This window comes from Phaseolus vulgaris, chromosome 5 (genome assembly GCF_051622355.1).
Source record: "Phaseolus vulgaris cultivar YP4 chromosome 5, ASM5162235v1, whole genome shotgun sequence".
NCBI classification, from domain to species: domain Eukaryota; kingdom Viridiplantae; phylum Streptophyta; class Magnoliopsida; order Fabales; family Fabaceae; genus Phaseolus; species Phaseolus vulgaris.
The window spans coordinates 20,803,512-20,830,666 of record NC_143502.1 but is presented as its reverse complement, the minus strand read 5'-3'; the positions used below and the strand labels follow the sequence as shown (position 1 = coordinate 20,830,666).

Here is a 27,155-nt window from a genome sequence, read left to right as displayed (position 1 = left end):
TAAAGAACGGAAGATCTTATAATTGATCACAAGTTGCAAGTTTGTGAAAGGTTATAATTACACAAGAACAAAAATTGAATTTGTTCTGGTTGTGGCCATAACATGATATCCTAGCATAACCCATTTGTCAAAAAGTAAAACTACCTAAAGAGCTACCTTAATCATAGGGAACCTTTGTTGAACATTGTATATAGTAAATATATACAAGGAGAAGAACAGAACTCGGGTGGAAAAATTAAGCACCTTAACAAAATTCTAAATCCTCCTGAAGCCCTGTTAAAATTCATCACAGAGAAAATAGAGCAAGAAAATACTTCATTGCGGTGCTTGTGCAAGTCTCTGCATCTCATTTTGGTCTCCCAGGGTTTCAATGAGAAGAGGTGAAGCATACTGTGCTGTTCCATGCTCTTCAGAATCTTGGCAAAATGAGAGAATGATGGTGTCTATTGACATCTCTACAACTGCAAAGAAAAGAGTTGCAACAACATATCCAAGAGCCCAGCAAACCTGCATTGCACAAAATTACAATTCAATTTAAAGGGAGAATTAGTATAGATATATTTTCTGCAATATTTTGCTGCTCCCCATCCTTTAAGTGAGCATGTTATCCATTATGGTCATGCTGAATGCATATAAAGTCAATCTTTTACTCAGTGGTGTAGAGCAACAAATTTAACTCTCCATGATGAAAGAAAAAACAAGTCCCATAAATTTTGGAACTAAAACCTATGGGCATGCTAAAATATTTTGACCAACTACACATTCTATTGGTTAAAAATTGAATTACCATATTTCATGCTTTGGAACCATTATTGATTTTCAAGCCCAACTCTTACAAGATTATAAACATACCACAACAGGCAAAAGTGGAGATGATATCTTGTCATGCGCTGATCTGTACTTGTGCGTGTCCAGCATGAGGAAAGCAAAAACAGCACTAGAGAGACTGACACACAATTTTCCAAGGAACAAAATAACATCTCCAATCACATTGACACGTCCAATCCGTAGGATGTTATTCATGATCAATTCGGTTGCAACAGCAGAGGCGTTAAAGAAACTTTTACCCGTTACAGCAATCTGCAGATGTGAGGAAGACAAGTAAAATGCAGAAAGACAAATTAATTAATTATACAAGTCTATTTATAAACAACATGCCAACATTAAAAAAGTTGTTTGCCCCATGTTTTTAATTAAAATCAATATGAACACATGAAATATCTATATGTAATCCTGCCTCTCCCATACTTTCTGATTACAATAAGGACAAGGCAAAAGTATATTAAAGTTGGCTTTTCCATCTTGTCTGTCCTTATCTGTTAAATAACAGCTGCTCAAAATTAACATGCACATATCCATCTGCAAGGTGCAGACATAAATGATTTATGGAAGATTAACAAAAATTACCATGATGTAAGCATTTCGGTTCACTGATTTGATGGTCCACCCAATACATCTTTGAAAGCATTGAGAAGATTGGTAAGCAGCCTTGCCAATCCAGCTATCAGGTACATGACTGGAGACTTTTAGTTTCCGGCGAATAGATTCGAGCAGAAAGCGGATTGACTCTACAAATGATACAGTCAGAGAACCAAGAGCCACAGAACCAAGACTGTAAAACATAAGCCTCTTCATGGAGGACAATACTGAAATAAAAGGAATTTCAGGCTGCATTGAGAAAGATGAAATACATTTAATATCATATAAAGGATAATTTGTAACCATCAAAAGAAAAAGGTTTAGTCCATTGATAAACCAAATTCCAATCAGCCAAACAGACAAAAGCCTGATGTTTGTCATTTAGTCTAAATTTGGTCTTTATTATTTTGAAGCTAAAAATTTGCCCTGGCACAAGGAAATTTACAATCTAGCTAAGCCCAATAAATTATTGTGATAAATTGATACTTCCTCTTTCCCATATCTTTAGATGCTAGCACCACTATTATTGAGATATTAAACAAGGATATATTAGAGAGAGAAAAACATTAATAGAAAAAGGTACTGAGGACAATTTAGTCCAAATATAATAATACTCTACTTCCATTAAATATTTCTTAGTCTATGGTTAATATCCTTAAACATCAAAGATATGAGGAGATAGTAAAATGATATTCATATTTCAACAATTTCTAATCCTACACCAGTATTCCTTATACTGATTAAGAATCATTTCTGAGCCAAAATGCGAACTGCCTCTTTATGACTGGGACTACAAATTATTCAATCTCATTAAACTTTAGTAGTTTTTTCTTCATATAACCTTTCCTTACCACATCATCAGAACTATACAACAACCACCACCCAATCCCAGATTGTGAGGTTGATTCCTCGGTGAAACAGTGCCATTGAACTTAGTTGAAAACCAATTTATTAGTGATGTTATAAACCATGAAATCTCCTTTAATAATTCTCTGTGGTGTTCTTTTCGGTCTGGTTCTATCCATTTTCATGGAGCTAAAAACTCACGCAATCTACTTTGTTACTGTTACATCCTCAGAATTATGGCAAAACAAATTCTTCTGAATTGTTCATTTCTTTATTAGCATGGTATTTTGACTTACAGATGCTTCACCATGGGCCCAATAATAAGAGGCAACAGATCCAGCAATCACTGTTGACAAGCAAGCTATGAAAAACTGTGTAGCCCAATAACAGCCAAATAGATGAAAAAGGATGGCAGCTCCAATATGTGGTGTGTAATGAATGCTATATCCACAACACCGATCACATATCACCTTTTTCTCAATGAGGTAATACGTGCAGCAGTTAGAATTGCAGTTGTTCTGAACAACCTGACCAGAGCTGAACAAATGAAGAGCAGCAGAAATCCAGAAGATATAGAAGACAGCAAGGATACCATAAGGTATAATTGGAAAAATAATAAGTGCTTGAACTTCTCCTATCATTTTTGCAGCAACCTGTGAGCAATATTTGCATTAAAATCAATTGAATTGATTGTCTACGTCAAAGTGTCATAAGGGAATCAATGCTGTAGCATCATTCCTCAATTATTAATAATTCTAGCATTGCTATGTTGTATCATACTATGTGACTAAGGGCTCTGTTATGTGACAATTTTGTGAAAGAGAAGTCATTCATAACTTAGTGACAGCTGGATGTAAAAACTAACATATTACATGGATTGTAGGTTATAGAAGTTATGAAATTAATATTCCATAAGCAGCACATATATCACACATTATCAATAGATTGTTATGGTGTCAACAAAAAATAGCATTGGCAGAGTAAAGGATAAAATATTTAAGCATCCATTCCATTCATTAAATAGTTAAATAAGAACACTGGATGATCAAATTGACCAAATTTTGGCTATGCTGTGAATACCACTGCTGCCAGATGCAGACCTAGCAAGATTAGCATTTACCTGACTTGGAGTGTACAAGCACTCCAATTGCTTAATCTAAGTAACTAGCAAGTACTCATTACAACTTCGAGAGAAGACTAGTCTGCCACAAATTTTACTGTTTGTATTTTCTCTTAATTACTTTAACCACAAAAACTAATAGAAAAGGGGGATGTTTCTAAATGTTATTGTAATAACATAAACTAATCCACTTTACTGAGACCAAAACAGGCATTTTTTCTCTGGAAAAGTTAACACATTATTCCCTTGAACTTTTCACCTTTTTTCCATTTTTCAATTAACAAAGCACCCCTTAAGTTACTTCTATTTTTGTAGTGCTCTTTTTTAGTTAATTATAATGGAAGTTATTGTTTCCTTTACATAATAGCCCATTGTGGTTTAGCACTTTCTCAACAACGGCCATGAAGCTTATTTTTATCATCAAACCTCCTACGGAGAAATAAACACTAGGGAGGTAGATTGAGGAAGTTTTGGAGTGCTATTAGTAAACTTAAAAGAACTTAAACCCTATTTTTTATTTCTGTCAGAATTGTTTAATTTATTTGAATGGTCAGCTTGTTAGAATAGGTTAACTTATCTTTCTTGTATTGCCTATCTATCACCTATGTGTAGGTCGCTCATATCTTTTCTTAATATCTCAAATGTAAGGATCCTTATAAATATATGAATAAGCTAAAAGATTATTTTTCTCTCAAGCATTCTTTCTATTTTCACTCTCAAGTAAAGGTATCAAGGCTAGTCTGTTTGTCATGGTTTGATGGTGATGAGGACATCCAAGCCCAAGGGCATGGTGAGGAGGAACTTGACCAAGACATAATTCCAGACTTAGGTGAACCCATGACAAGAGGAAGGCTTAGAAAAGCCAAAGAGACATTACAACACAAGGTGACTAATCTTTTGGAGGCCCAATTGTTGAATGAGCCACACTTTAAAAAGACTAAGCTGATTACATGCACAACATGCTCGGAATATTAGAATAAAATAATATTATTATTTTGCTTGGAGTTAGGATTTGAACCCAAAACCAATTAGGAAGTATCAACTTATATTTTTATTTTATTTACTTACAAACGAGAAGAGACCTATAACTAAAATTGTATTTATACACTTTTGGAATTCATAATGAAGATGAATGTTTTGGCAATTCAAGAGAGAATATATCTCTGTTAGGGTTTTTCCTTGCATCTTGCGATCTTATCAAGAATTCACCAATTCTTGTGACGATAGGCTTATCAAACCTTGTTTGCGGCACCTCCCTTTATCCAAGTTTTCATTGTTACTGTTTTTAATTGATTCCATTCTGTGTATAATCTACTTATTTTAAATTAGAAATTTGTGTATTCACTATGTATAGGATTTAAAATAATGGCTTAAATATGTTTTTAGTATTCCAAATTGGGGACATTCTTTCTTTTGTTCCTCCCATTAAAAAATTTCATTTTTTAAGTCCTTTAATTTTGTGAAATGCTATTTTAGTCTCTGGTATTAGAAGGCGTTAGTGACATTGATTATCTGGAAAATAGTAGTCCACTCTACATTTGCCTCGTGGATTTAATTGAGTGACATAGTTTTTTGGAAGTTATTTAAGTTTTAGTCCTCCAAATTGGGTACACAATTTCTTCTGGTCCTCAAATTAAAAAATTTCTTTTTTTAGTCCTTCAATTTTGCGAAATGTTATATTTTAATTCAAGGTTGGATGACACTAGTGACATTCCCTTTATGGCATCACTGTTCGAAATCTCAATCAACCTTATGAAAACACCTCACACCACCAACCTTTCTCATTTCACTCCATAGTCCAAAGTCTCGGTCAAAGATGCAATAACCCCAAAACCAACCAAAACCTTTTCATTAGAATCATACTACATCACACAAGTTCATGTGCCTCCTCCACCGTGCCCAATATTGCTAAAACGTTACTAGAGAGTGAAGTTGCATCGCCAATGACAAGTGTCATGTAGACCACCGTTTGCCACATCACTAATGTCACTAACCTCACTCAGGGACCAAATATCATAAAACAAAACCAAAGGACTAAAAATGATTTTTTTTAATCAGTGGACTAAACAAAGCAATGTTACCCAATTCAGAGGACTAAAAACATATTTAAGTCGTTAATAAACTTCCAAAAAATCATGTCACTCAATTAAATCCACGTAGCAAATGCTTAGTAGACCATTGCTTGCTATATCATCAACGTCACTAATGTCATCGAACCCCAAAAACTAAAAATAGCATTTTGCAAAATCAAACTGAAAATTTTTAATTAGATGACCAAAAGAAATAGTACCCCCATTTAGAAGACTAAACACATTTAAACTTAGAATAATTGTGCCAGTATTGCTATTGATGGTGTAAATATCTTTGTAATGTTTATAGATGGTATTATGATCAATGAAGGGGGCAAAAAAACAAAAAATGACACTTAGAAGTTGATTCTTTAGAAGAGATTAAGAAGTTGGATAAGTTCTACATGGTTATGATCCTTTGTGCCATGAACATAGATTTTGATCATGTTTCGGACCAAATCTTGATCAATCAAGAAATTCCATCAACAAAAAGCCTAAGAACACGACTACTTTGTGTTCTCACTCTTACCAATAGAAATCTTCACGATTATGTTAAATCATCTGCCATGGTGTCTACTCTCAAGAGGGGAGGCACTGTAAATAGAGGAGGAAGAACTGATTCAGAACGTCCCCAATGTTCTTATTGTAAGAGAATGAGTTATACTCAAGAAAATTTTCCTCTTTACATGGTTTCCTTAACAAGACAACCAATGGTTGAATCCAAGTTTTTTTATTATGGGGAATATCTAAGGTTAAAATCCAATAGCCAAGCACTATCTTCCACCTAGGTTGGTTTGTCAACAACTTGCATTTCTCAAACAATGGAAAGTTAAAGTCCATGAATACTGTGCTTTTGTTATTATTTTCGATAACAATTGATTCAATCACTTATTTTTAATATTTTCCGATATTGTTCTTATGTTCTTGAATTCATCATTGAAGTTGAACATGAGACATTTTCACGTTCCATAGAAAATACGTCATTCAATCTTTGGTCTTGATCTTACAAAAACCTGGAACAAATTGATTCGCTCTCATGGCCAATTGGATTTGATGGGATTGTAGGTGAGGATTCACCCTTCCATACTCCTTATAAGGTTCCCTTGTTTGGTATGTATAGTAAGGCTTAATCCATGACTTATATGAATCATTTTAGTGTCAATTAGTAAGGAAAGCACTCAATTTCACCAATTCGCCACAAAATCCTCTGAAAATTGTCACCAAATTTGTCACAAAACCTAACTGAGAGATATGAATCAGTAAAATTTTGGTGCAAAAGTTGACCAATTGTTGAGGCTAGTCATGGTTCTGGTTTAGTGGAGTTGATCGTGGTGCTAAATTTGATTGTGGTTCTGGAACTATTTCTAGTGTTAATACTAGTTCAAAATGGCTTGGTCAAAATTCTAATGAAGGTGCCTAAGTTGTTGTTGTTGGTTATGATCCTTTGAAGCATTTGTTGATGTGTCACACTGCTAGTTCGAGTATTGGTTCTAGGGCTTAGGCTGATTCAAGATCCTAGTTCAAAATTGGCTCAACTCTTGAGCAAGATTTGCGTGGCACTCAGTGAAATTTGGTAAAATCATCATGGTGTGAAAATCACAAAGGTTTTACATCTTTCCTCTCTCTTTGTTGTCGTCATTGTTCTTTTAGTAATAATGAGTCTCTCAAATGAGAGTAGTTTGACCTTTCTCCACTTAAATTGTTAGATAATATTAGATATTATGAGATATTTAGATATTGTTAGATATTGTTAGATATTTCTATTTATGTAATGAGTTTAGCTCATATATTTCTTTTTCTATATAAACATAATCTTATGTGTTCAACATACACAAAAGATTTACCCTATTCTTTCTTTTCTTTTAATATGGTATCTAGAGCATAGGTTTAGCGTTCAATTTTTGTTGGTGAACTCACTGTTCACTGGAATTTTCCAGCCATCGCACCACCATCTCCTTGACGCTGGAGCCTCACTAGAGCCTTTACTGTTGTTGCTGCTGCCAATTGGCCAATGACTAGATTCGTCCTTGTCATCTATGGCTTCTTTTGCTGCCACTATGTCGGATCCGTCTATTTATACTAATTATGTCAATGTTCATCTCTCCAGTGACAAATTGGATGGAACCAATTATAACACTTGGGCATTAGATATTAAATTATGGCTTAAGAGTCAAGGTTATGTTGATCATCTTACTCGTCCCAATGTTGCTAAAAATGAGTTGAAAATTGATGCTCAACTATGCATTGTTATCAAATCTACCATTCACTCATCTTTAAAACAAAATTTCCATACCTATGAGACATATTCAGAAGTTTGGGAACAAGCAAAATTATTATACACCAATGATACTCAACGTCTTTATGGTGTGTGTCAAAAATCTCTTCACAGTTGTTGCTCCCAAACGTCTTGAAAGTACATTGGCAGAATATTTAGGTAAAATTCATGCTCTTCTTCATGATTTTGCCTTGACTCCTTCTCAAGAACTAGAGCAAAGATCTAAGTTCTTCATGTTATTGGGTTTACATGGCCTTCCTGATGATTATTTTCATGTTCGTCATCAAATTTTGGGATCTCTTATCACACCCAATTTTACTTCTACTTGTTCTACCCTTTTACGTATGCTAGGTAAACACACTATTGATATAACACCTCATGTTGATGATTTTTCTACTTTAGTCTCTCAGCATAATAATTGTACTCGTCATCACAAGTCGGACAAAGGGCATCACAAGTGTGACCATTGTGGCAAACTTGGTCACAAAATTGACAGATGTTATCCCTTACATGGTCATCCTCTTAAATTTGTTGCAGTTGCCCAAACTGCTCTTGTACAACCCTGGCCAACTTTCTATTTTCAATGAATTTCTTAAATGGTATGAGGATCGTCAGAACCCTAGTTCCACTACTTCTGTTGCACATTCAGGTACATCTTTTGTTGGCCTCACTCACTCTACTTCCCTTGGCCCTTGGGTTCTAGATTCAGGTGTTACATATCACATTACTGGTAATCAATCTTTTTTCTCTTCCATGCCTACTATGGGTTATTTACCTTCGGTTACCATGGCCAATTGATATAGGGTACCATCACATGGTGTTGGTACTATTAATCTTTTTCTTTCTTTATCTATTGATAATGTTTTCTTATGTCCCTAGTGTTGAAGATAGGCTTTGATGTCTCCAAATCCATGAAGATTGGGTTTTGGGTAGTTTGAATATGTAATCCACTCATAGATTTGATCCAAGGTTGTTTGATTTTAATCCTTTTTAAAAATATGTGTTTTCAAAGAGAAGTGGAAAATCAACCTATTGAATTGTCGTTTCAACCGGTTGTTTTACACTTAGGTTTTTTAAAAGGATTTGAAATTGTTTGACTTTGGTTGACTTTGCTGTCAAACCAATTCAATCAGTTGTTTCAAAAAATCAAATCGATTTTTTTTTTAATTTTCTTAACAGAATTCTGTTTAGTTAGTTCAATCTCTTTTAATTGATTTAAAACTGATTTGACTATTGCATTAAATGTTTTTAACAACTGATTGGAGTATATATAATCTGTTTTACGCTTCTAGTTGTTATTGATTCATAAGATTGCTTTTAAATCAAGTTTTTCCAAGATTGCTCAAGGCATTGAATTCTTTCTAAGAGTGCAATAGGATTGCACTGTATTTTCTTTTCTTTTTTCAATCTGTGATTGTATCATGTGTGATAATTCCTTTTCTCTTAACAATTGTATCTCTGTAATAATAATTGTTTGTGTGCAGATTCAGAGGGTGTTATGAATTCTGTTGTGATTAGCAAAGGTGGTGTGTGTTCTTGAGGGGTTCAAGATCACCACTTTGGTGTGTGTTGTAATCAAGGCGTTGTGATTGCATAGTGGAATTCTCAAAGGTTTTCTGGGGACTGGATGTAGCTCTTAGCTAAGAGTGAACCAGTATAAATTTACTGGGTGAATATCTCTATCCCTCATCTCTTTAAATCGGTTTTTGTTTTCAATTTATAAGTACTGATATAAACAACCGATTGTTTCGCAATAACAACCGGTTGATTTTATGTTGTTTCTATGAAAATTGTTTTTAAATTCAGCTGAACAAATTTTATATTAATTGATTCTCTTATGCCTTCATTGTACCTTAAAATTTGCGAAAATTTTATAAACAATTCACCCCCCTCTTGTTTAAGGCCTATAATTCTAATTGGCATCAAGAGCTAGGTTCTTGAAAGTCATTCAAGTTTTGATCCTAAAATCTTATTTTCATGGCTGATAAACTACCCTTTGGAGAGGGTGCATCTATTAATAGACCACCTCTATTTTGTAGTGTGAATTACCAATTTTGGAAGGTAAGGATGAAGATCTTTGTAAAATCAATTCACAAAAGGAATTTGGGATGCAATTCAAAATGGTCCTTTTGTTCCTATGCTTGAAAATGATAAAGTGGTTTTTAAAAACCTTGGTCCCAATGTACTGAGCATGAAAGCAAAAAGGCTCAATATGATTGTATTGCAAAGAATATTATTACATCTGCCTTAAGTTCTGATGAGTTTTTAAGGGTATCACAATGTGAATCCTCAAAGGAAATGTGGGATACTCTAGAAGTCACACATGAAGAAACAAATGACGTGAAGAGAGCAAGGAAGCATGCTCTTATCCAAGAATATGAGATGTTTAGGATGCAGAAAGGGGAGACAATTGCTGAAGTACAAAAAGATTTACCCATATTGTGAATCACCTCATGAGTCTTGGAAAGATGTTTGAAAAAAGAGGAACTCAACATCAAAATCCTCAAGTGTCTAGACAGATCTTGGCAGCCCAAGGTCACTGCCCTCTCTGAATCTAAAGATTTAACATCAATGACCACAGCTTCACTATTTGGGAAGCTCAAAGAACAGGAATTGGAGATGAACATGTTGAATGTTCAAAAAAATGAGGAAAAGCATGTGAGGAACATTGTCCTGAAGACTGCTGGACATAAAAAATGTCAAGACTCAAGTGATGACAATGAAGGAGAAACCCTGAGCTTGCTGACCAGGAAATTCAGTAAATTCCTGAAGAAAAACAGCAACAAGAATCAATCTTCCTACAGGTATAATAGTAAGAAACTTAATGATTTTAATTCTAACAAATATACCTGCTTTGGATGTGGTGAACAGGGACATATTAAAGTTGATTGCCCCAACAATGAGAATAAAAAAAGAGGAGCAAGCAAGAAAGGTGAAAAGAAAGGAAAAGCCAAAAAAGTCTACATTGATTGGCAAGATAATGATGTTTCTTCCTCTAGCTTATTTTTAGGAGATGAAGAAGCAAATCTTTGCTTGATGGCAAAAGAAGAAACTGATGTAAGCACTGTAAGTTCCAGCACTTCAATTAATTTTGAAAACTACAACCAACTTCTTGATGCTTTTAAAGAAACTCATGAAGAACCTAATAAGCTGGCCCTTTCAAAAAACCGGTTAAAAGGCTTGAATAATTGGATGGAAAATAGAGTCAAAGCATTGGAAGAAGAGCTGGATAACTTGAAAAATGATTTTGAAAATCTGGAACTGATTTACAAAACTCTTCTTGCAAATGTGACTCAAGTGTTTGTGAAAATTGTGAATCTTTTGAAAAGAAGGTTCACTATCTTGTGAAAACTGTGGACAAACTTTCTAAATGCAAATCTAACTTTGATATTGTTCTTTCTTCTCAAATATGTGTCTTTGGTAAAGCTGGTTTGGGTTTTAATCCACAAAACAAGAAAAGTGGTGTTTCAAAGCCTTTTTCAACCTTCTTTGAAAAACAACTGATTTAAAAGTCGAAACAACCGGTTTTTTCTGTTGAAGATGGATGAAGTTTCTTTTCTACCAAGTCTTAGTGTGAGTTTAATGAAGAAAATAACTAGTTTGCTTTGAAGTTTATAATGTATGTATTGGACCAGAGTAGGAGAACTCTGTACTCGGTGATCGGACATCAGCACGAGAGAACTTTGTACTCGGTGGTCGGACATTAGTATGTTTAAGGTTTCCTTTTGCTTCATGACCTATCCTATTTGCCAAATCAAGGTAGTAAGAGCAAGCACAAGAAGTGATTAAATGATTTTTAAGGTTTTCTCAAGAATCAGGTTACTGCACAAAAATAAATGTTTGTTTGAAAATCAATAGGTTTATTATTGTTCTGCTGAAAGGATTTTCGAAATTCTGTTAGGACACCAAAATGCAGTTCATTAGTATGTTTAATTCTGCTCAGTGATCGGACATCAAAATAGGAGAACTATGTACTCGGTGGTCGAACATTAGTATGTTTAAGGTTGCCTTTTGCTTCATGACCTATCCTATTTGCCAAATCAAGGTGGTAAGAGCAAGCACAAGAAGTGATTTAATGTTTTCCAAAATGCTTTTTAAGGTTTTCTCAAGAATCAGGTTACTGCACAAAAATAAATATGTTTGAAAATCAATAGGTTTATTTTTGTTCTGCTGAAAGGATTTTCGAAATTCTATTAGGGCACCAAAAATGCAGTTCAGTCAGTTATTTCAGTTAAGCTGAGCTGACAGTTTTCCTGAAAAATAATGTTTTTATAACAGCTTTTTAACTGTTTTTTGAAAAGTTGTTAGAAACTGATTTCTATATAATGAAAGGTTTTTCTCACATGAAATGTGGTCGAGCAATCACAGTTTTAACATAGATCAAGTGATTTTCAGAATGAGAAAAAAGATTGAATGAGTTTTTGAAAGGTTTTTCAAAGAGATCTTCAAGTGTGCTTGTTCTAAGAGAGCCTTGATCTTGGTGAAGGTGCTGGTGCGGTTCTGCTGCAATTGGGACAACTGGTTTTTTGTTTTTGCATCTTCTTTCCGGTGTTATCATTCCTTTAATTCTTATTTGTAAAGGTAGTTGTGTTAGTCACTCCTTGATATGGTTTCTTGAAGTGCAAGGTGTGCTGAAATAGGGTTTTTCAACTTTGGTTGTATTGTTCTTGTAGGGTTCAAGAACTGTTGTGTGTGTTGTAATTGATTGCAACTGGTTTTTAGTGAATTCCACCTTGGAGTAAGGTGAAACTGGATGTAGCTCATTATGAGTGAACCAGTATAAAGTGTGCTTGCCTTATTCTTCTCATCTCTGCACTCTTTTCTGATTTTTGAATACTCTGTCAAGAAAGAAATCTGTTCATTTAAAATTGAACCAGTTATTTCTGGGTTTACTCAAATTGTTCTTCTTGATCTGGAAAATCTCTTTAATCATAAACAAAGCCTTTTGAATCTGAGTTTTTAATTGTTTTAAGGACAAACAGTTTCTTCATTAAATCTTGGTTAAAGATTCATCTTCTTTGAAGATTTGTGGTGTAAGAACTTAGTTGATCTCGTGGTATAAATTGTGTTCTTCAAGCTGTTTGAATATCAACCAATCTAGTTTTATTAACTTTCTTTGTTTGATCTCAATCTCAATCTGAACAAGTTCCGATTCTGTTAAAGTGTATTGAAGAATTAATTTGTTCCTTTTAAAATCAATATGTTCTTTTTTTCTTCTGATAAACTGTAAACCAGTTTGTATTTGCGAAAATTTTATAACTTCAATTCACCCCTCCCCTCTTGAACTTAGACACTAATAGACCCAACAGTTTCATGCTTCTACTGTATGAAAAAGGGTCTCTCTGTCAGATTTTGTAGAGTTAGAAAATTTTTTGTTCTCAAAGGTATTCTAAAATGGGTTCCTAAGAATTCTAAGAGAGTTGAAATAAATAGATAGAATGTATTTCTAATTTATCTTACAAATGTCATTACAATCTCTATTTATAAATTGTTTTACAACCTAATTAAGAAAAGAAATAATAGGTAATGAAAGCCAGAAATAATGGGTGTTTAAAGTTGTACAAATCAAATCAAATCACTAACAAATCTGTCCTAATAAATATAGAATGGAATATGCACTTAATTACCGCATAATTCTCCTGATTATGCAACACTCCCCCTCAAGTTGGTGAATGTATATCTATCACGCCCAGCTTGCAAGTAAAATCTTCGAATTGTTTTGTAGGAAGTCTCTTAGTAAACATATCTGCCAATTGGAGTCTTGAAAGGATGTACTCAGTGGCTATAAGACTATCATCCAACTTCTCCTTAATAAAGTTTTGGTCTATCTCTACGTGCTTTGTACGATCATGTTGAACCAGATTGTGTGCAATACTGATAGCGGACTTATTATCACACACCAAGCCCATAGGAGCTTCATATTTTATTTTTAGGTCATCAAATATGATCTTCATCCATAACAGTTCACACACCCCTTGAGCCAAGGCTCTAAATTCTACCTCTACACTTGATCTTGCAACTACATTTTGGTTCTTGCTCCTCCATGTCGCCAAATTTCCACACAAGAACATGCAGCAGTCTGTGGTGGATCTCCTATCAACAATCGATCCTGCATAGTCAGCATCAGTATATACTTTCATGGATAAGTTTTCCCCCTTTTTGAATAGCAATCATTTTCCTGGAGAGGCTTTTAAGTACTGAATAATTCTATCTACTGCCTGCAAGTGTCTTTCTCTTGGATAATGCATAAATTGACTAACCACATTAACTGCATAGGTTATGTTTGGCCTAGTGTGTGATAGATAAATGAGTTTTCACACAAGTCTTTGATATTGTGTCTTCTCCACTTTTAGGTTTTCCTCATCATTCTCAATCCTATGATTTTGCTCTATTGGCACTCCAGTGGTCTTACAACCCAACTTACCAGTCTCTTTGAGAAGATCAAGGATGTATTTCCTTTGAGAAATAAAGATGCCTTGTCTCGAGTAAGCAACCTCTATCCCAAGAAAGTACTTCAGCTTCCCAAGATCCTTCATCTCAAATTGAGCAGCTAGTCTCTCCCTCAAATTTGTTTTTCAATCTCATCATCACCTGTAATAATTATATCATCTACATAGACCAAAAGTAGAGTGAGTTTACCAATCTGAGAATGTTTTATAAACAGAGTATGGTCGCCTTGGCTTTGTCGGTACCCCAAAGATACCATAGCTTGAGTAAACCTTCCAAACCAAGCACGAGGTGATTGTTTAAGACCATACAAGGCCTTCTTAAGTTTGCACACCTTATTTTCTTCATTAACATTACCATAACCAGGTGGAATCTCCATGTATACTTCTTCCTCCAAGCTTTCATGCAAGAAGGCATTTTTAACATCAAATTGATGCATCGCCCAACCAAAGTGTGCTGCCAGGGAGAGAATAATCCTGACTGTATTCATTTTTGCAACTAGAGCAAAAGTCTCCTCATAATCGATCCCATAGGTTTGAGTATACCCTTTTGCAACCAACCATGCTTTATACCGATCCAATGTGCCATCAGACTTGTACTTAACTGTGTATATCCACCTACAACCCACTGCTTTCTTATCTTTTGGTCTCTCTACAATCTCCTAAGTCTCATTCTTTTCTAATGCGCTCATTTCTTCATTCATGGCTCAAATCCAATTCTCATCTTTTAAGGCTTCTTGTACTGATGTAGGGATTCTAATAGAATCAATAGCTGAAAGGAAACTCCGGTGCTGCATAGAAAGTTTTTATGTAGACACAAATTGGGATATAGGATATTTGCCACAAGCTTTTTTTTCTTTTCTCAAGGCAATAGGTAAATCATTTAGGTTAGGTTCAAAAGTAGTATTTAAGGTGTCCTCAAGAGTCTCACAGGTATGAGTTCTTACCTCTAATTCGGACAATTGAAGTTCTTGTTCGACCAGGGCAGGTTCTTGTTGCCTTCGCTGATATTGTTTTCCAAAATATTTGTCTTCATTATTCTTCTCTAGTAATGATGGTGGTGCAGGGTCTTTGTCATCCTCCCTAAGAATGAAATCCTGCAACAAAGGAAAACGTGGCAACTCAAGATTCTCAGTTTCTTGAATACTCTCCCCCTGAAGCCGAGAACTAGGAAAGAAAGACTTTGTTTCATGAAAGGTGGACATCCTTGGGAACATAGACTTTACGACTTTGAGAGTGATAACATTTGTACCCCTTTTTATTGGGGGCATAACTGATGAAGACACATTTGATGGCACGAGGATCTAACTTACCTCGATAAGGACTATGAACATGAACAAAAGCAGGACAACCAAAGACACGATTCTGAAGATTAGTCAACATGGGAATAAAAGGATAAAATGTGGTCATAAGCTGAATAGGAGAAACACCCTCTAGAACCCGAGAGGATAAGTGGCAGTCAAGACAGCTTCCCCCAGTAAGATCTAGGAACAGACGTTTGGAAAAGTAAAGCTCTAGTAACTTTAAAGAGATGACGATTTTTCCTTTCAGCAACCCCATTTTGTTGAGAAGTATCCACACAGGTTAATTCATGAACAACTTCATTTTCCTAAAGGAACTTGGAAAGGTTTTGGTTCACATATTCTTTTCCATTGTTAGAACGCAATCTCTTAATTGGACTTTCAAATTGTGTTTGAATCATTATGTAAAACTTTACAAACAGGTGAAAAACTTCAAACTTATCTTTCATGAGGAATATCCAGGTAACCCGAGTACAATCATCAATAAATGAAACAGACCATTTTGCACCCGAGATATTAGGAATAGATGATTGGGTATATCTATCTTGTAGTATATGTTGATAACATTGTTCTTATAAGCAGTGATAACCATGGCATCTCACAAGTAAAATAACACCTTTGTCAACACTTTCAGACCAAAGATCTTGGCAAACTCAGATATTTCTTGGGGATTGAGGTAGCACAATCCAATATTGGTATTGTTATCTCTCAAAGAAAATATGCATTAGAGAAAATTGGGTTGATGAATTCGAAATCTGTTGATACTCCCATGGATCTCAATGTCAAACTTCTATCCTATTAGGGGAGCCTTTTTCAGATCCTAAAAAGTACAGAAGATTTGTTGAAAAATTGAACTATCTCACTGTTACTCGTCCTGATATTTCCTTTGCAGTCAGTGTGGTGAGTCAATTTCTTAATTCTCGTGTGAAGACCATTGGAATCCAGTCATTCGTATACTGAAGTACATTAAAGGCTCTCATGAAAAAGGTTTGTTATATGGTCACAATAACCATACTAAAGTAGTCTGTTATTTAGATGTTGATTGGACAGGATATCCATCTGATAGAAGATCAACTTCCGGTTATTGTGTCTCCATTGGTGATAACTTGATCTCTTGGAATAGCAAAAACAAAGTGTTGTGGCGAGATCTAGTGCAAAAGCATAATCTAGAGCTACGGTTTTGGCTACTTGTGAGCTTACTTGGCTTAAACAGTTACTTAAAAAATGCAATTTGGAGAGGTCACTCAAATGACACTTATATGTGATAATCAAACTCCTCTTCATATTAGCTCAAACATGAAAGGACCAAACATATTGAAATTGATTGTCATTTCATTCGAGAAAAGATTATATCAAGAGATATCAAGATTGAGTTTGTTAATTCAAATAATCAATTAGCATATATTTTTACTAAACCCTTACGAATACGTAGGATTAATTACATTTGTAACAAGCTGGGTACATATGATTTATGTGCACAAGCTTGAGGGGGAGTATTAAATATTATTAGATATTATGAGATATTATAGATATTGTTAGATATTTTTATTTATGTAATGGGCTTAGTTCATATGTTTCTTTTTCTTTTAAAATAAATAAGGCTTTTTCTTCCTGCATCCCTACGTTTTTCTTCCTTCACCCCCACAATTTTCTAAATCTCGAAACTGGAAATTGGGATCTGGGAGTGTGCTACTGATTCATCAATCCGGAACTAAATTATTTTTTTGTTCAGATGAGGGGGTGTTCCGGAAGCAAATTTTGCATAAATTATTGATTTCCAGATTGTTGAATCCGGAAGCCTAACTTTGTTACGGATAGGTGGATTTGGAATGCTTTTTTTTTAATTATGGATTTCTGAATCTGGAATGCATATTTCTGTTACGGATTGGTGGATCCGAAATGCTTTTTTTAAATGATGGATTTTTTAATGTAAAATGCATATTTTGAATTACGAATTGGTGGATCCGAAATTTTTCCAAATTTCATAATCTAGAATGCAAAAAAATAAATACAGTTCAAGTGCATTTTAGGGTTTTTAAAAAATAATAGGGACAGTTTGGTCTTTGCATAACATTGTGGGGTGCAGGAAGAAAAATGTAGGGGTGCAGGAAGAAACTGCCTATAAATAAATGAGACAAATGGGCTTACACATTTTAGTCAATTCTCCACATAGGAAGGGAGCCTAGAAACCCAACAAGCAAAGCAGCTTAAAACTGGCTTCATTGAAAATGTGCAATAATAGATGTAGGTAATGCATTCACCTTAATTTTTTAACAATCACCAACTTCATGACAAGAGTTCATCTGAAGCAATTTTCGCATAGAAAAGAATGTTTGTCTTACATAAGAGATTATTAAAAATGCATGATAAATCTGACCCTAATCAGAAGTTCAGCCTCAGAAAATATTTTTTAGATTAAAAATACACATAATTGCAATCAGAAATCAAACAATGAACCAAACAATAAACTCAATCATGTTTCATAATTGCTTTTAATAAAGTTATGCTTGCCTTAAGGACCGAAGTTGCCATAAGGATGCGCTGAACAATAGCAATTGATGTAAGAAAGGCAACAAGCATGATAAAGCTCATAAGGACTGTGACAACCCGTAGATGAGTCATCTCCTTCAAATGATATATCAATAAATATAAATCATCAATTTAGAGACACAAAATAAATACATAAGAACACAATCAAGACGATACTCACCCTCACATATACATGAATGTAAGGATCATGCTCACCAATAATGGGGGAAATAGCATCATTTCCTATCCAGCCAACTGAAAGTCAAGAATTAGGCATTAGGAATTTTTGTTTGATTGGTGCTTGCTCAAAATCTAGAAAAAGAAAATATTTGGCTAGATGATTCAAAACTAATAGAAGCAAGCACAATAGATTTCAAATTTAATCACCAATACACTATGTGTGTTCGTTATACACATACTTTCATCCTACATTTGAATATTTTATGAGTTGTATTCCACACAAGCAAACATTTCATTATTCATTGTTCCAATGCCAAAAAGGCATAGAAGATCAGGGATATCTGGATCATTTCCATGTTCCAATGAATGGCTATACAATCAAATACAAACTCAAAAATTATCTGCATCATCTAATAATTTTATAACAATTCAAAATCTAATATTTAATAAAAGAAAATACATTACAAATAAATTCTCTGGTTCTTTTCAAAGGACTCCTGCCTCATACCACCGGTCATAATTTACTATAATTATGTGTAGAAAACTTCTGGTGCTGTTCCAAAAATTCATTTTCAATTTTTGGTCTAGATTACACAAGTAAATATGTGTTAAGTGTCTAACTATAAGTTTGCAACATGTGTCAAACTAAAAATATGACCAGAGAAGTGTTGTGTGCTTTGACTGGATACATGAGAGAGGATGCAAAATTACAGCTGATGCAAGGGTGTTTATGTTAGGATCCCAAACAGAAAACCCAGAATCCCTCCCCAAACACAACAAGAAGAAAGAAAACTCTGTTTTATTACAGTGCAGAACAGAACACCCAAAAAGGGTTACAAAGGAGAATAGCTCCTTTCACACAGGTTTAATCCTGTCAACTTCTTACAACAATTCAGCCCCCTCTCCACAACAGGTTGGTCTTTATTTAAAGACCCCCTCACCTCAACTAACTAACCTAACGACTAACTAACCCGCTCACCCTCTATTTTTAAATTTCCTTCTCTGATATACCCTCCAGGTACTGTCTTTATTTTTCTGCCTAACATTACTCCTTTCTGCCAAAACAACCTTGTCCTCAAGGTTGAAATCAGGAAACTGCTCCTTGATGATAGCCACATCCTCCCATGTAGCAGTATCATTGTCCCCTTCCTTCCATTGAACTAAGATTTGTGGAACGAGTGCTCCTTGCCTGGATATGTCACGTCTATCCAAAATTTCTCTTGGATAGAAGTTCGCAGCCTGTCCCTGAAATTCTTGAGGCAAATCCGGATATATTTGGTGTTGTCCCACTGCCAACTTGAGTTGAGACACATGAAAAACCGGGTGTATTCGAGCTTGTTCTGGTAATTGTAGTCGAAAAGCCACCGGACCCACTTTTGCTATAACTGAAAAAGGCCCATAATATCTAGCTGCCAGTTTAGGATGCAATCGACTAGGCATAGATAGTTGGCGATGCGGACGAATTTTCAAATACACCTTATCTCCTACTTTAATTGGGGAACTTTTTCTGTGACGATTAGCGAACTTGGACATTTGATCCTGCGCTCTTCTTAAATGAAATCTGAGTTGGGTCAGGGCCTCATCCTTATTCATTAAATCTTGTGCTACCGCCTCCACCATTGTTTCCCCTGGAACAAAACGAGCCAACGAAGGAGGAGGTCGTCCATATACCACTTCAAAAGGTGTACACCTTGCTGCCCCATGGAAACTGGTGTTATACCAATATTCCGCCCAAGGAAGGAAAAATACCCACATTTTGGGCTGCTCTGAGCTAAAGCAACGAAGGTATGTTTCTAACGTTCTATTCAGCACCTCAGTTTGACCATCCGTTTCTGGGTGATACGCTGAACTCATTCTCAACGTCGTCCCCTGCAGCTTGAATAATTCCTTCCAAAACAGACTTAGAAACGTAGAGTCTCTATCACTGACAATGGAGGCTGGAATGCCATGTAATCTCACCACCTCTTTGACAAACACTTCTGCGACTGTCCTAGCAGAATACGGATGTTTAAGAGGAATGAAATGTCCATACTTACTAAGACGATCCACTATCACCAAAATCGCATCTTTCCCGCCTGATTTAGGTAGTCTCACAATGAAGTCCATACTAATCTCTTCCCAAATTACTTTTGGAATTGGCAACGGTTGGAGCAACCCGTGTGGGGAGCACGCTTGATACTTGTTTTGTTGGCACACTGCACACGCCTGGACATATTCCGTGACAGTCTTCTTAATGCCCATCCAATGCAAGGACTGTGCTATTCTTCTGTAGGTGCGGAAAATCCCTGAATGTCCTCCCATAGGTGTAGTGTGGTATTCCTGGAGCAGTTTGGGAATCCAACTCGAAGATGATGATAAGACCATCCTGCCCTTGTAATGTAGTCTTCCATTTTCCAAGGTATAATTCCCATGTGACTCCGGATTGCTTCTTAATTCTTCCATGATTTTCCTTAAAGTCGGATCTTGCTGATTTTCTGCCTCTATTAAATCAACATCCCGCCAGTAAGGTTTGGATAACACATTGATCTCCACCCCTCCATCCTCTTCCTCCTCCAACCTTCGAGATAATGCATCTGCCACCTTATTAGACGCTCCCGGTTTATACACAATATCAAATTCATATCCCAACAATTTGGCTAACCAATTCTGTTGGTTCTGAGTGGTGATTCTCTGTTCAAGTAAATACCTAAGACTCTTCTGATCCGTGTAAACCGTAAATTTCTTGCCTATCACGTAAGGCCGCCAATGCTGAATTGCTAATACCAAGGCCATTAATTCCTTCTCGTATATAGATTTTGCCAGCGAAGTCTCCGCTAACGCCTTGCTGAAAAATGCTATAGGTTTTTTATTTTGGGACAATACTGCTCCCAACCCAGTGCCCGAAGCATCGCATTCAATGCAAAACGGTTGGCTGAAATCTGGCATCATTAACACCGGAGCATTAGTGACCGCATTCTGTAACTGCTGCATGGCATTGGTACTATCCTCCGTCCACTCAAACTTCCCCTTTTTCAACAACTATGTTAAGGGTCTCGCCGTTCTTCCATAGTTATGGATGAATCTTCTATAGTAACCTGTGAGGCCTAAAAATCCTCTCAACGCCTTCACTGATTTAGGCGTGGGCCATTGCATTATTGCTGAAATTTTATGAGGATCCATCTGAACTCCCTCCCCTGAAATTACATGGCCCAGATACTGGACTTCTCGTTTACCAAACTCACATTTTTTGTGATTTGCATAAAACTGGTGCTGGATGAGAGTCTTTAGAACCTGTTTCAACTGTGTGACATGCTCCTCCCAAGTTCGGCTGTATATCAAGATATCATCGAAGAAAACCAGCACAAACTTCCTCAAGTATGAACGAAGAATGTTATTCATGGTGCATTGAAAAGTAGCCGGAGCATTAGTTAGCCCAAACGGCATAACGAGCGATTCATAATGCCCATGGTGAGTCCGAAAAGCCGTCTTTTGTATGTCCGATTCATGCATCCGAATCTGGTGATAGCCAGCCCGTAAATCAACCTTAGAGAAGTATTGTGCCCCATACAATTCGTCCAATAATTCCTCTATTACCGGAATCGGAAATTTATCCGGAATTGTCGCCTTATTCAAGGCCCTATAATCCACACAGAACCTCCAGCTACCATCCTTTTTTTTTACTAAGATCACAGGACTCGAATACGGGCTGTTGCTGGGTTTGATTATCCCTGCCTTTAGCATTTCGTCCACTTGCTTCTCTATCTCTGTTTTTAGCAGATGCGGGTACCTATACGGTCTGACATTAATCGGATCTATCCCAGCTTTAAGTGGGATTTTATGATCAATCTCCCTATTGGGTGGCAATTGCTTGGTTTCTTCAAAAACCCCTACACATTCCTTGAGAACATCTTTTAATTCGGTTGTTTGCTGCCCCGTCAACCCCACCATCTTCCTGTCACTCTCGATACGATATGCATTGGGTTGGTCTGCGCTCTCTAGTCCCCATATGAGGGACACTGCTTCGATCTCTGTCTCCTTGTTTAAAGCCTTAGGAGTCACCAAGGTCCTAGATAACTTGGGATCTCCTCGAATTTGCACCTGCTGGCCTTTAATGCAGAAATTCATTGTCAACGTTTTCCAATTGACTTTCACTTCACCCAACGTTGCCAACCAAGCTACTCCCAAGATCATATCCACCCCTCCTAACTCAAAAAGGAAAAAGGTCTCTTCAAACCTATAATTTCCCAGCTTCACCTTCACGCCTTGACAACACCCACTTGCTCCTTTCTTATGGCCATCACCTAACCTCACATTATACACCGGTGTGGACTCAATTGGTAATCCCAATTTGCTAACCAACTTGGCCGATATGAAATTGTGGCTAGCCCCACTATCAATCAACACCAACGTTATACTTCCCTGCACTTCCCCTTGTAACTTCATGGTGTTGGGTTGTGTTAACCCCCCAGCAGAAAAGATGGATAAATCCATCTGTAGACACTCCCTCTCCTCTTCTTCTTTTTCCACATCTTCCTCACTCTGTCCCCACCCACCATGGTTCACCTCTGTAGGGTCTCCCTCATCTTCTGCGCAGATGATAACCCTCAAATCTTTTTCTGGGCAGCGATGTCCGGGTCCGTAAGTCCCTCCACAATGGAAACATCTTCCCTCTTCCCTTCTTCTCACATATTCGGGATAGGGAAGGGTCCTGGACCCCTTGTTTCTGGGTCCTTCTCCTGGCCGAAACTCTCTACTGGAAGAAGACGTCTCCTTCCTTGCTGTGCTAATCCCACTGGATGAGCCTGGGCCACTACTCCCCTTATGCAAATCTGTGCGGCCTGTTATCCCGGTGCTTCCTTGATATCGCCCAAACGACGCATTATTCCTCTGCCCAAAACTGCTAGTTTTTTCTTCCCTGATGGACTCCTCAACATCCAGTGCAACCTCCATGGCTCTCATCAATTCTTTGGGGTCATGCGGTCTGATTTGGTTACGAATCTTGGGCTGTAATCCGGCAAAGAAATATCCCAGCAGCTGTTCCTCTCCTGTCTGTGGTGCTTGTGACACTAACCGCTCAAAATCTTGAATGTATTCATCAATTCTTCCATTCTGTTTGATCTTTGCCAGCTTCTCAAAAACAGAGCTTCTCTCCTTTCCCCCAAACCTCCTATTCAGCGCCATGGAAAACTCTTCCCAAGAAGGATTCTTGGAGTTCTTTCTCCAAAAACTGAACCAAGGACTGGCGCTTCCCTCCATACTGATGAATGCCAGTTTTAATCTTTCCCCAGCTGTCACATTCTGCACCTCAAAGAATTTTTCAGCTCTGGCCAGCCACCCCATTGGGTCCTCGCCCTCAAAAACCGGTAACTCCACTCTCCTACCCCACGACTTCATCTCTCCTTCATTCCTCTTTTCCCATTGGCTATCCTGTCTTGATGGTTCCTCCACTCTTTCCTCACCATTCACCGAACTCTCTCCCCCTTCCGACCTTCTATCTCCTTTCTTGAGATCCCGCAACATTTCTTTGATTTCTTTTAACTCCAGCATGCCTTCTTTCAGCCCCAGAATTTCTGCCCTTATTTCAGAATTCCATTTCAATTGTTCGCTGGTAAATTTCTCTACTGCTGCCATCCTCTGTTCCATCTCTTCTTCCTCACTCTCTGTTTTTTTTTCAGATCCGGCAGGTCGGACCAAACTGTTAGGATCCCAAACAGAAAACCCAGAATCCCTCCCCAAACACAACAAGAAGAAAGAAAACTCTGTTTTATTACAGTGCAGAACAGAACACCCAAAAAGGGTTACAAAGGAGAATAGCTCCTTTCACACAGGTTTAATCCTGTCAACTTCTTACAACAATTCAGCCCCCTCTCCACAACAGGTTGGTCTTTATTTAAAGACCCCCTCACCTCAACTAACTAACCTAACGACTAACTAACCCGCTCACCCTCTATTTTTAAATTTCCTTCTCTGATATACCCTCCAGGTACTGTCTTTATTTTTCTGCCTAACAGTTTATGAAAATGGTGATCTCAAAAACGAATAGGTTGGTTGTCTCCTGTATAGTGCTACTTCCTTAAAAATACATGCATTTGAAAATCTAAATGTCCTAGCAGAGATTCTAACCTTTAAGGTAGAAAAACATTGTAACTGATACCATTAGAAGATTAAACAAAACCACTGTAACACAAGGCATAGCAGAAACAAAGTGCCGAATCATCAGCAGCCAAATCACAGACAGAAACAGAGGTAAAATCCCTCCGCAAACAATCAGCACAGGCCATGACTTTCCTATGTCAGCCACGTATCTCTGCAAATAAACGTATTTGAAACTTCAAATTTCTGTAACACAAAATATAATGCTTAAAGGCAGATAAAATGAAAGAACGAAGCAAAGTTTTAAACAACTGTAATTAGTAAGAGCGAAAGTGTCAAAAAGGGTGAAGGAAAGGCAATGTGAAAATAGGTAGGGTATAAGATTCATAGCACAACACAATGCATATCAACAAGGCTCCATAATTTTTACTTGTTACAACTGTTGGGAAGCTCTACATCAATTACCTAAATTCTTGGAATGTGGCTTATATAGTTGTTGGATAATTTCACTTAATGTCAACTGACTTTTAAAATAAAATCTTACATCGTATCAAAACCTATAGCTCATCTTGGTGATTTCCTATTTTGGTAGGCTTGCCAGGCTTGGCAATTGATTTATAAGGTGAAATCTGATAACAGCTACCAACAGAACAGAGGAGATAAAACTTCATATAAATTTGCAGTCTTTGCTATCCTAACAACATATCTTTTCAGCAGAACACTGATATCTCTAGGACACCTCCTTGCCCCAGAAAGCTACTTCTTTTAATTTCTTGTTTCTTTTGTTACAATTTAAAACCAAGGGGCTATGCTTTTCCAGGGGAAAATCACACTCATAACATCAATTAAAGAAAAATGTAGAAAGCACAAAACATTAACCTTTAAGACAGCTGACTGAGAATTGATATATTCATGAATGGACTTATCAATAACAATGTCTTCTTTGATGTTAACTCCACCCATCTGCTGCCAATGCTTTAAAGATACGTTTGATGCTCTGGCGATGAACTGGCAACTCCAGTAAACTAGACAAAAAAAAAGTATGCTCTAATAATCAACAGCTTCATAAAACACTCATGTGTAGGATATGGACAGTTCCCTTACGCCCTGTCCACTCCCTGTGCCCAAAGACAAGTGAAAGGTAATGTATCCACACAACAAAACCATTAGCAAGCATGCAACAACCAGGGTTATCAATGGTGGAAGGCCAAAATTCTTCCATATAACCACACCATTGTAGTCTATGGCACTTCCATAGCAGGCCTCCCTTCACAAATTCCATATGGCAGGTGGCAAAAAATCCATCACACCATGATGCCACCATTTAACAACATTGGCAACAATGTGAAATTTATGAATGCATTAGGAATGCAAAAGTTTTCTCACCATTTACACTAGGAAATATGACAGGATAACAAGGGCCCTGAAGTTGAAGTGAAGAGTTTCTCATTTCTGGTGTAAGGAACTCAAAATAATCATAGTTCATATCAATCCAATCATTCAGTGAAACGTGAATATCTCCTTCAGGATAATCACACACCCAAGTAAGTGAATCTTCAGAAGGTATAGGGCAGTCCAGCAAGCATATACTGCGAGCATTGGCAAGTTTGAATTGGCTATCCTTCAATCCACTTTGATAAACCTGATTAGGATTTAGCCAGTATTTGAGCTCCAATTCTCGAAGATCTTGAGCTGCATGCTTCTGTCCACATACATTTCCTTTGTAGTCCAACCCATAAGTAAGCCTAGTAAGATATAAAACCAGTGAGAACAACTTACACAGCCATAACAACAAACGCTTGAAGAGAATTCCATGTTTCATGTTACTATACAATCATGTTTCATATCTTCTTTCAGACTTTCAGTTCCTCAGCAACCAATAAATAACAAGATTAGTAACGATAACATGCAATAAAAGAAAATCTAATAAACATAGGATTTTTGTGGTATATTAGTATAAAAAATTAGTGAAATTAAAGAACAAATTTTTTAGAAGAAAAGGTTAAGTAAAAAATGTTGGACCGCAAGAAATACCCCCTCCCCACATACCAACACAAACAAGGGAATCCATAAATTGTTAAAAGTTAAACGTCCATGGCAAAATTACCTAAAAGAAAAATTATAAATTAGCCCTTTGGTAAATAACAAGTCAATCTTTCATGCCTTAAATTTTCACTTAAAACTACAGCTTCCGATTACAGAAATTCCATTAGCACATTGCATAATCAGATAAAGCTGCAAACTTTAAGATCCTCGCCTTAATGGGTTTCCTCGGCTGAAAGCAAAGCTGGTGTTGACAATCATGGCGATCCAGAAAGCTATAAAGATAATAAGAACAGCTATGTCTCTGCATTTTCTGTTGTGCTTAATGATTCCACCCAAATGGGTGGTTCCATCACTTGAAGCGTACCTCCCTATGACTGCACCCAAAGGACCCCTCATTTTGAAGCCTTCGTATGTATGTATTTATTTAGCCAACTGCAAGTAACAAGCTTTAGTTCAGCATTTCAGGGAGAGATGTAGACAGACAACATAAAGAAGAGACAGAAGTGGAGTAGAAGGTAGGACACTGTTGATTGAAGCTTCTGTAGTGAGCAAGGGTTTAGATATTGGGATATAGAATATTGATAATGATTTAATGATTAAATTTTTCACTATTCACCCCATCATAAGACAAAGATATTCTCTAAAGTCTAAAGTACTTGTTAGAAAAAAGAAAATGCAATTTCTCCCAGTACCACATCATTTTATTTTTTATATGCACCTGACGTAACTTTTTACATTTAATTTTGCGCTTCTCATATATTTGTTTACGGACGGATGCAATATTTGGAAGTTACATATTTATCTATGGATATTGACTTTTGGAAGTGTCAATTTTGTTTATGAGTACGGTAT

The 27,155-nt window shown here is 36.6% G+C and overlaps 2 protein-coding genes across 4 annotated transcripts; both read right to left on the bottom strand.

The window, feature by feature from the left end:
- On the bottom strand, positions 1–26,983 carry LOC137835281 (Plasma-membrane choline transporter family protein). Of its 3 annotated transcripts, XM_068643723.2 has the most exons (11): positions 26,826–26,977; positions 26,515–26,735; positions 25,644–26,002; positions 25,137–25,282; positions 24,288–24,471; positions 18,187–18,260; positions 17,988–18,101; positions 2,562–2,918; positions 1,408–1,668; positions 853–1,080; positions 1–507 (listed from the first exon to the last, which is right to left on the bottom strand). In XM_068643723.2, the coding sequence occupies exons 2-11, from the start codon at positions 26,697–26,699 to the stop codon at positions 316–318; spliced, it is 2,100 nt and encodes a 699-aa protein (XP_068499824.1). In that variant the 5' UTR covers positions 26,700–26,735; positions 26,826–26,977; the 3' UTR covers positions 1–315. The 3 variants fall into 3 exon arrangements, with proteins under 3 accessions (XP_068499824.1, XP_068499823.1, XP_068499825.1); XM_068643722.2 differs by having other exon boundaries at positions 26,515–26,983; XM_068643724.2 differs by lacking the exon at positions 17,988–18,101 and having other exon boundaries at positions 26,515–26,846.
- LOC150027523 (uncharacterized) lies at positions 21,204–24,242 on the bottom strand. The gene has a single exon (XM_090302155.1). It carries the CDS (start codon positions 23,805–23,807, stop codon positions 21,204–21,206), a length of 2,604 nt encoding a protein of 867 aa, XP_090158281.1. The 5' UTR covers positions 23,808–24,242.
- Positions 26,984–27,155: the final 172 nt, after the last annotated feature.

Coding starts and splice junctions, on each gene's coding strand:
- LOC150027523 (XM_090302155.1), bottom strand. CDS start 23,807: ATGGAACAGAGGATGGCAGCAGTAGAGAAATTTACCAGCGAACAATTG.
- LOC137835281 (XM_068643722.2), bottom strand. CDS start 26,699: ATGAGGGGTCCTTTGGGTGCAGTCATAGGGAGGTACGCTTCAAGTGAT. Junction 24,472..25,136: donor CTCAGTCAGCTGTCTTAAAG/GTTAATGTTTTG, acceptor GTTTATTTGCAG/AGATACGTGGCTGACATAGG. Junction 1,081..1,407: donor ACCGAAATGCTTACATCATG/GTAATTTTTGTT, acceptor TCACATCTGCAG/ATTGCTGTAACGGGTAAAAG.